This window comes from Solanum stenotomum, chromosome 1 (genome assembly GCF_019186545.1).
Source record: "Solanum stenotomum isolate F172 chromosome 1, ASM1918654v1, whole genome shotgun sequence".
NCBI lineage: Eukaryota > Viridiplantae > Streptophyta > Magnoliopsida > Solanales > Solanaceae > Solanum > Solanum stenotomum.
The window spans coordinates 21,578,372-21,589,209 of record NC_064282.1 but is presented as its reverse complement, the minus strand read 5'-3'; the positions used below and the strand labels follow the sequence as shown (position 1 = coordinate 21,589,209).

The 10,838-nt window shown below is 32.0% G+C and overlaps 1 protein-coding gene across 1 annotated transcript; it reads left to right on the top strand.

The window, feature by feature from the left end:
* The first annotated feature begins 2,787 nt into the window (after positions 1-2,787).
* LOC125843817 (E3 ubiquitin-protein ligase BIG BROTHER-like) lies at positions 2,788-8,911 on the top strand. Its single transcript, XM_049523026.1, is given in 10 exon segments — positions 2,788-2,875; positions 2,878-3,078; positions 3,119-3,163; positions 3,366-3,517; positions 3,864-4,092; positions 4,468-4,502; positions 5,103-5,147; positions 7,303-7,430; positions 8,358-8,466; positions 8,561-8,911. Coding segments are annotated over 10 exon segments (1,074 nt in total). The 3' UTR covers positions 8,603-8,911.
* Positions 8,912-10,838: the final 1,927 nt, after the last annotated feature.

Below are 10,838 nucleotides of genomic sequence, written 5' to 3'. Positions count from 1 at the left end.
ATTAACAAAATAAATCTCTCGACTCCAACAAATCTATCAATTAATGTCACATAAATTGGGACATGGCAAATAACATATATTATTAAAAAATTAGGTTCAAAATGTACAATAAAATACAATAATTAACAACTTAATATATTAAAGAGACATATAAAAAATGCTTAATATTTAAAATTCTGCGTGTGCCACATAAATTAGAACAAACAGAGTAATAAATATTTTTTTCAAAATTATGTTAAAAAAAATACTACAAATCACAATAGCTAAAAATTTAAAATATTTTTAAAATCATATAAAAATTTCAATAACTTCTCAAATTCCATAATATGACATAATTAAAATAAATATATATATATATTGTGCCCCGTGCTGGCACGGGGTCCTATATCTAGTATATTTAATAAGAGTTAATCTCTAATTTTCACTGTACTTTAACTAAATACATTATTTAACCTTTTTATAGAAGGAATATCAATAAATAATATTATATTAATTTTTAAAAATATATAGGCACAAAATACTTAATTTTATGAAGAGATCATTATTTCATACGCCTCTTATTTTATGTCATTTAATTTGGCTTTAGCTAATATCTATATCCTTCAATTTTGAATGTGCACAAGTTGATATTTAAAATGGGAAAGGGTCTGATATATCCCTCAATTTTGTCATTTGGAGCTGATATGCCCCTCGTTATGAAAGTGACTCATATATACCCTTAACGTTATACAAACGGCTCACATATACCTCTACCGTTACAAAATGACCTCACATATACCCTTCATTTAACGGAAGTGAAAAAAATAGTTTTAAATTTATATTTTTGACTTTTGATTTTTTTAAAAAAATCATTTAGGGGTATAAATGATTTTTCTAGCAAATTTCAAGGTATGTTATAATTTTTTCGGACATAAATTATTTTTTGACTTTTTGATTATCATTATTTGAGTTTCTTATTCTTATTTTATTTTTTTCTTTCATTCCTTAGTGTAAAGAAAAAATTTAAAACTATTTTTTGTTGCTATATTATAATTTAAAACTATTTTTTCGAATATATTGTAATTTAGTTTTTGTATTTGAAGAAAAAAATTTGGTCATCTATAATAAACTTACAAGAATTAGTCATTGAAAAAAAAAAAGTTAAAAAAATAATATATGTTTGAGGAGGATTAAATATATCCATATGGGATTTAATTTTTTTTAAAAAAATAATTAAAAAATTAAACCAAAATTTATTTTTTCACTTCCATTAGAGGAAAAGGGTATATGTGAGCCATTTGTATAACAGTAGGGGTATATATGACCCATTTTCATAATGAGGGGTATATCAACTCTAAATGACAAAGTTGAGAGGTATATTAGACCCTTTTCCCATTTAAAATTTGTATATAATATCGAAAAAATAGACACATTCATCCTACGTCGTGTTTTATATGACAATTTTGTGTCTTATGTAACATTCGACATATTTTATGCCACATAGAATGTATGTGTCTACTTGTTTAATTCTTTTCAAGCATTTAAAGTTGGATGACATGGACACCAGTTAAAGCTAAGTTAAAAAACATATTTTTTTATTATGCCCCTGAAATTTTATGACCCGTTAAAGACATAAAATTAAGTAATACTCGAACTCGCAATTTTATGATTGAAAGTGAGGGGCAACTGTCTCGTGTCTTATATATGATTTCTTTAAGTGATGGAGTAAATAAAAAGGCCAAAGTCATCTGCGGCCCCTCAAAGTTGTTCTCATTATTCATTTAGACACCTCAACTATACCTAGTACCTATTGAACACCTTTACCACCCCATATTTGAACCGTTTAAGCATTTTTTGCCTACATGGCAAGTCGTTTGTGAGTCACGCAAATGGGGCACACGTGAATTATTTTTTCTCCAATATTTTAACGTTAAAAGATTTATCTTTTAAAAAAATAAAATAAATTAGCATCTCTTCTTCTTCTTCTTTGACTCAACCACCATTGCAACCACCTTCTCACCACCGCAATCACCGGCATCCCACCATTAAAGTTCATTCCTCTTCTTTCTCGAGATGCAATCATTCTTCTTCTCCATGCCACCTTGTTTTTTAATCAGATCTGCCGTCACCATATCCACACTTCTCCTTTCCTTTCTTTCTCCGATCATCTTCTTCCCCTTTTTTTTGCAGACCATCATCTTCTTTATCCTTTTTAACCAGCCATTAACCCACCTCCCACCATTGACACCACCTCATTTTTCTCAATATCTTTCTTTTTAGCCTTTCAAACAATCAATCACAAATTTTAATTTGTTCATCGAAAAACACTACCACCATACATCTCTTTCTTTCTACCAAATCAACTCAAACATGAATCGAATATAAGCTTAAAAACAAAAATAAATTAAAAAAAGAAGTAGAAAAATTTAGGAGATCTAAGCTTTTTTTTTAAAAAAAAAGGGGAAGAAGATGAAGTGGGGGGAATGGGCAGAGGCGGGAGGCTGCAACATACAAATTAGGATTTTAGTTTATTTTTTTAATTATAATTATTTTGGAGCCCAAAAGACACATGACATCTTTTAAGACACGTGACTTCTTTTAATTAGTTAGTTTGTCATGTCATGGCAAGTGCATCACACACTCTTGACATTTTTTTGTTGATTATCAAAATGTGTCTAATAGGAACAATTTTTGTAGAGATAAAAGTGTTCAATAGGTAAAAGGTTGAATTGGAATGTATAAGTGAAATATGCGGACAACTTTAAGGGACCGTATATGACTTTGGCCAAATAAAAATGTGCAACTAATATGAGACGGAGTAACGATGCATACATAGATGTAGATGGCGTGTCTCTCAATCCCGGCATAAGCGCCAGTGGCCCTGTGTGTGCAAGAGAGAGACTGACAAAGACAGAGACAGAGACAAACAAAAGAGAGAAAGAGAAGGGGACTGTATCTATATGTATCTATCTATATACTCTCTTTCTATACAAAAAAGCAGCACATATATGCCAACAAAATCCACTTTCCATTTTTCCACTACAATTTGGTCACTCCTCTGCTGCTCCCTTACCCATCAACACATTACTACTCTCTCTGCTTTCTGCATTTCATCTCTCTGTCTGTCTGTCTCTGTTTTTTTCTTTATTTTTCTGGTATTTTTTTGTAGTTCTTTTAAAATCAGGTGATTTTTCAACTTGGGTTTTCTTGTATTGTTGAGTTCTTTAGAAAACCCCCATTTGAAATCAAGAAAAAAAAAAGGTTTGCCTATATGTACATTGTTTCAAGAATGAGCCAAATGGGGAAAAATGGACTTACTTTTTGTTTTTTTTTCTTCTTTGTTAACACTCTGTTTGTTATGTAATATTCATGTTTTTTTTTTTCAGTGAAGAAAATGAGTGGGGATCAACACATGGAGGAGATGCATTATATGAACATGGGATTTCCTTATAATGTTCCAGAGAGTTTCCCAGGCTTCTTGGATGGTGTTTCACAAGCCCCTATAATACAGTATCATAATAACCCTGTACAGATTCAGGTAAGTTTTTGTAACTTTCTATGTAGCAGTTGATTTTGTACTGAAAGTTTATATAATTTGTGAAAAAAGAGACTGTAGAAGTATACTCCAGTACAAAATTTATGCTCTTTAAGGGTTAGACATCTATGTAGCTTGGTTTTTAGTGGGAATAATAACCTGTTTATTTCACTCCCTTTAATGGACTCTTAGGTGACAGAGCCGGATCTAGAATTTAAACTTTAACTTGTTGATATTTTTAAAATTTAATGATTTTTCGCATATTATCTATGCTCTGTGTCGAAAATACTAGGCTCTGTTTAACTTGTTAGGTGGAATGAGTAACCATTTGTTTGAATCTTTTGTCCAGGAAAATGCATATTGGTCTATGAATATGAGTTATTATAAATATGAGCACTCCAATCTTGAGAGTACTTCGTATCATTCTTATGAGAATGGCAACAACCATGTATCAAGACCGGATTTCTCAGAGAGACCTTGGGAGTATGCTGTACCTATGAATGTTCACGAAGGTGTATCGACTGATGTAATATACGAGGAAAATACTGCCCCCGTGGAGGATGCTGGCACGGAGGAATGTGAGTCTGAAGCTTTAGCACTTTGTAGTGAGTTTAGTTTTTTACTTTCCTTACTGTTGCAGGAGATGCAAATCCCCAATTTGCCTTCAGTTTAGTTTTTGCCTCTGAACTAATACTTTGTATGCTATAGTAGTTTTTACCTCTACATTTAGGCAATTGCTTCATTATACGCTTTCACCTTCCTCTCTGTGAGATAGGATCATGAATTTGCTTTACTGGTCTCCCCTTCTTTTTATTGTGTATGATCTATTAAAGACCTTTACTGTTTGGTTAAGTTCCAGTATTTCATAGAAATGCTTCTGTTTATGTGTTATTTAAATAGTTATAACATACTGCTATTTTACAGAATGTAACGTATATTTCACAATTCATCAGGTGTTCTATCTAATCAAGATGATTCTAACCACCAGGTAATCAAGATGATAACTCGGCCATGTTTTTCTTTGTTGGAATTATTGCCATTGCCTTAGCTTGTTGTCAGTTCCTCATTATCTGTCTTTAGTTCTCTGAACTGCTGGAAAAATTGATTGTTTAGAGAAGAGGATGTTGTTCTGCTAATTTAATGATGTCCTGTACACACACTAGTTGCACTTAACACTTATGTCGCAATCATGAAGTTATGTTGTTGTGCATTGCCCTGCATTTACCATCAGAAGTTCGCCACATCAACCAGAAAGATCGAGGCAGTGTTGGTCATCATAAAATATCAGTCTTTGACCTTTTACTTCGCTCACCCTTCTTCTTGAACCTTTAGAATATAACAGAAGATTCGCTAGAAAACCAATATATGGATCTCCTTTTTGACCTACTCTGCTAACGAACCGTCTCACTAATTTCTATTGGCTTCTTAAACAGTTTAAATCCTAATAAACATGATTCACTTGTTCTTCAAATGTTTTCAGTGTAATAGTCGCCATTGTCTTGAATCAGTTGATGAGTGGCTAGATTAAGATGCCGTTGACTTGTAGCATGCTAATTTCACCTTTGTTACCTTTTGTTACTATGTGAAGGATATTTTGGAAGATGAAATTGACCCTGACAACATGACCTATGAGGTATGTAACCTTGTCGCTACCAGCTTCTCTAGTTTTTTTACATGTTATCTTAGGTTTGTGAATGAGCTTGATTTGCATTCATGATAGGATTTTGCAATTTATATAGTCTTTCGAATACCTTCTCCAAGCTGATCTTTTATATGATAAGACTAACTCCTAGTTGGAGTGAGGAGGCTTATAATAGCGAAAGCTGCAGTTACCATATTGTGAGGCTAACTTATAATGGAAAATTATTAGAAAAGATGGCAAAATTTGCCTCTCATATTCATGCATATGGCTTGTAAATATATAAAACTCATCCATAAATCAAGGGTTTCTATATAGTATATACTAATTACATTTAAAGAGTGAGTGTTGAAATGCTAAGATAAGCTATCAGTTGTTGGGATTAGCATCCTACAATGTAAACCTCCGCCTGTTGCGGGTGTCGTGTAGCTAATGATAATCACAGATAAGAATGAGCACCATCACAGTGCCCTCTTTTGCTCCTAGAGGGATTGTTACAGTGCAGCAGATATGGTTATTTTAGGGGCCAGTTGTCAATGGTTGTGCTGATGGCTTCTAAATTAACTGTAGTTACTTTTTTGAAGATATCTTTTTTATTACTCCACTGTCCGTCTTAGGATGAAATGATGCCCGTTTGGCCATGCGATATGGTATCGTGATATGGTATCATAATATGGAATCATGAGATGAAATTGAGGTTTTGTTTGGACATGCGATATGAAATTTTTGTATTATATATTTTCTCATAAACATAAGAATCCCATAAGTTGTAAAACTATTAAAATAGTCCCAATTGTTTATTCAATCTTACCGAATAAACATAAAATTATAAAATCGCATAATAAATTATTATAAAGCTATTTGTTTCTCACTTAAGTAACTGTTTTATCAAACTTTAATTCAATAAAAAAATTGAACATAAATTGTAGTGAACTAGTCTTTAATATAATCCTCCCACATAATAATGACAATTTCTCACGTTGAACTTGCATTTCTCGATCATGTGACCGAGAAAACGAACCAACATTGTTGCTTTGAGTCATTTTTTGGTTAATATCATCCGCAACTATATTTTCATGATCATAGACCATAAATATTTCATTACTCCTTTTCGCAAATAATTATATCACACTGCATAAGCTATGACAATTTTCACTTGTGTGTCAATATCATAATGGTTCATGCCTTGTTTCAGTATTTTGCTATTTTTCCAAGCTCCAAAAGTCCATGGGGTTGTTTTAACAAAATATAAACTTGTGGATCAATTTTTGTGTTTAAAAAATCTCAAATCATGATATGATATTCTCATATAATTCCATATCATGGTTTTTGGAGAATATGGAATCACATCTCATGATATGGAATCAGCGTAAAATTGCATGTCCAAACGCTGATTCCATATCGTGATATGGTATCGCATGGCCAAACGCCTACTAGGAATAGCTAAATGTTATGTTTTATACATCATTACGTTGTCATTCAATTGTCTTTGCATTTCTTTTCTGTTGTCATTTGATTCTTTTCACTTTATGTTGTCTTTTCCTAATTTCTAGTATATTGAAGTTGTGTACAGAGTGAGGTAGAGGTCATAACCTTACAACTGTCTTGCACAATGCAAATCCTCAAGCCCTTCTTCCTTGATGAAAAATGAAAAAAGAACAGACGAAAAAGACCGAGAGAAGAAAGGATCTAGGAGAACAGAAAGAAAAATGGGACGGCACAGAACAAAAGAGTTTTTTCTTATTTCTTATAATAAAGCTATTCTCTTTAATCCAAAAACATATAGTATCTGCAATTTCGGAATCACCTATTCTACATTTTGTGTTATCTATGACTAGAAGTTGAAAGCTGCTGAATGGTAGTCTGATATGCAATGCACATCTCCTTCTTTTAACACGTTGGCTCAAGAATGTGTTGTTAACTCTGTGTGTTGGGTTGATGATATTTGTCTTATTATTCGTCCACTTGTTATGTGAAACCAGTGAATATTCATGCAAATTTAAACCAACTCCTAAACATTGCAATACTAAATATTTTCACTTTCTTGTTCTTGGGATTTGTGTTGTATAACTGGTACCATCATCTTTACTTATGACTAGCTGAACTGATTTCATGGATTAATTACTGATTTTCTGCTTTACTGTTGCAGGAGTTACTTGATTTAGGTGAAACAGTTGGAACTGAAAGTCGAGGACTTCCCGAGGAACTAATTAATTTGCTTCCAACAACCAAATACAAGTCTAATGGAATCTTTTCTAGGAAAAAATCCGAAGAAAGGTAATTTTTATACCCACGCTTCTTTTGAAACCATTATTTGTACCTAAGTTGCTCGGACTCTTCAAAAATGTCAGTGGACGCGTGTCGGATTCTCCAAAAGTAGTGTATTTTTGGAGAATTCGTCACGGGTGCAGCAACAAAGTGAAGAGTCTGCACAACTTAGGTTTGTACAACTTAGGTTTGTACAAGGTGCAATTTCCCTTTTTATTGTATCCGTTTTCTGTAGATTGATTTCTTTCGTAAAAATCAAGCATTGAAGTTACCTATTTAAATTAAATCATACTTCGTTGTAGTCCGAAGAGAGATAGCAGTGTACTGGCACACGTAGTAGATATGATTCAATCTCTGGTATAGCATTGATGTAAGAAATATTGTTATCGGACTTGAGCTAAGATCTTTTTTTTCCTCCTACATATCCCCTTCAATAACACACATAAGGGACCAAAATGTTTTCGAGTCATACTTTTTAGCTGATCCTTGAAGGGAACCCCGCACAGAGTTGCAATTCATTGACTTTGTTCTTCAATTGTTTGAGTGTACCACAGAAAGTAGGTCTATGTGAACCGAAGAAACTAGTAATGGTCTCTGATAAGATAGCCAAACAAATGCATATGACAAGGCAACATCATCTAAGGTTCAAAATTAAGTTACTCGGTAACTTAATCCGAGTATCATAGTGTCTATGTTAATCCAAAATGAGGCCTTCTCCTTGATGATTTTAGCGTTAATCATGCTTTCTAGTTCCCGTTTCTCCTCATTACCCGCGTAGAAATATACTTTTGGACTGGTTTTGCGATCACTAGTGCACATCATCGTACATGGATTTCAGTTGCTCCAATCCATGTATTCTTAGTTAGTTAAAGGATGTTTTGTTATACCTTCACAATTTTTCTGCTGATTAAATGAGTTTTTATGCATGCAAGCTAGATGTGTCATCTGTCAAATGAGGTATAAGCGAGGGGATCGACAAATAAACTTCCCATGCAAGCACATATACCACACTGAATGTGGCTCCAAATGGCTGAGCATCAACAAGGTATGTCAGTAACTAGTAGTCTAGCCTCTATGTATCAGAAATTTACATCGTTTTCTCCGAGACTTAACACCAAACTATCACTTTGATTTGGCAGACATGTCCCATTTGCAATACAGAGGTACTCCTCGACGAATGAAGTTGTACAATGGTGAATATAGTGTTTAAATTACAGCAGATTTGCTTCAATGGGCTTTCAATATCTCCTTCCACCAGCTACTAACATAGAGTAACATCAAAGCTTATTATAATAGCTTCTCTTAGATCATGCTTAAAATGTAGGAAAAGTACTATTTATAGATGCTTACAATTTTCTTATGGCTAGTCTGGACTAAAGAAAACTTTTCTTCCTTTTTTTTTTGTGCCATATAATGAGCTCTTGATTGAATCCTATATTCGTTCTCCATTATGTTGTGTGTAAATTTATAATCGTTGAACAACTTTCTTATCTAGAGGCGGATTCAAGATTTAAATTTGATGTGTTTGACCTTTAAGATTTTTAGCACTGAGCTCATTGTATTTTTAAAATTATGGATTCTAATACAATATTGGTTTGAGAGACCAAAGTAGAGTGTTTTCAATCAAAGTCCATATGATTGCACATTTTGTTCTTCAAATAATTTGGTCTTTCATTTTTGTATTTTAGCAATCAAACTTATGCCTAATGGGATGTCCTTCCCTGAAATAACGTGAAATGTTATAATACAAAAATATAAATTTATGCATTGTGAAATAAAATTATTTGTTATAAAGACTTAAAATTAAAAACCAACCCAAAATGGAGCAGAAATGGAAATGACCTCTATGAGTTGTTTTATCTAGCTGTAGTGGGCTAGTGGCCCAGAGCTTATTGGATCGAATTCAACTGAGGAAACTCAACTTTTTTGTCAATGTCAATTATACATTATTAGACATATACCCATATCATATATACTATCTCTATTTATATTATCAAATAATTATGTTTTTATCACTAATTAACAGTTTTTTTTACCATGTGTACATGGTATTTGTTTTTTGCTATCAGACACACAAATAAGGAGAGAAGCGAGTGAGATAGTCAAGTATCACAGATAAATGTGAATCACATTAGATACACACTAGATACATGTATCTAGTTTTATTCACATGTATCTGATATTAGGAGAGTGGTGAGCGAGATTTGTTATTTAATCTAGATACATGCAAATTCACTTTGATATATCTAGAACAAATTACACCTAATTTTGACCTCATGTATCCTGAATACATGTATCGGAATGTGTCTTGACGCATCAAAATCTGGTAAGATTCATAATATTGTAAACTAAAGTATATATCTAAGTAATTAGCTTCTAAACTAGTGGTGTATTTGTATAAATTTCTCTTTAATTAAAGAGAAATTGACATAAATAGCCATCTATCACAATTAGTGTAACAAAATATTCTCTTATATATTAACGTATTTTTTTTATAGCTAGCAAATATAATTTATTGTAGCTTACCGGCTAAATATGCATTACTAATCATATTTTTCATTGAAATTTTCTATTCAAAAATGTTTGGTGATTATTTTTTACAGATATTTTGATGTATTAGTGACAAAGAAAAAAATATTCACTAGTTATTTCCAAAGTTTCAAGGAGAATTTGTTTTTCACTACACATTTTTTCGATTTTGCTAATTCGATGAAAATATAATAAAAAATCATGTTTTATAACACAATTTTTCCATTGATTCACGTTGACAGAAAAAATCTATATTTCTAATAGTAATGTAATTTGCCCTTAATTAAATCATCCACAATTTCACTTAAATGAAGCAAACCAACTAGTTCCCTCTTCCTTAGCCTCACTAATAGGGCTGGCATAAAATATCAAGAATTATCGAATCGAATCGATTTTTTTGATAATTTGGTATTCGGGAGTAAAATCTTAGAATTATGTTTGAATTGGTATGAAACACTAGTACTATTAGGTATTAGATATTTTCCGAATACCGAATTATTTACTTAATGAAGGTCATAAATCAACATGTCAAGTACTCATTAGTACAAGATTACAAGTCCAAAGAGAAAGTCAAAGAATAAACATAAACAACCCAAATATATATCTTTTAGTTGTATCAATTTGTTTTTTCTTAAAATATTCTTACTTATTGATCTTCTATTATATCGTGCTTCCAAAATAAAATATAGAAATAATTGAAGAAATAGTATTAACTTCGTAATATAATGGGCTACAACTCCAATACGGTATTACCAAATATCATATCAAATCGAAGTTTAATATACCAATTTCCAAATTAAAATTTAAAATATAATATTTGATATCTACTTTTAGCTGCCAATTACCAAATTACTAAACCCAAAATTAAAAAATTTCAAACGAAATACC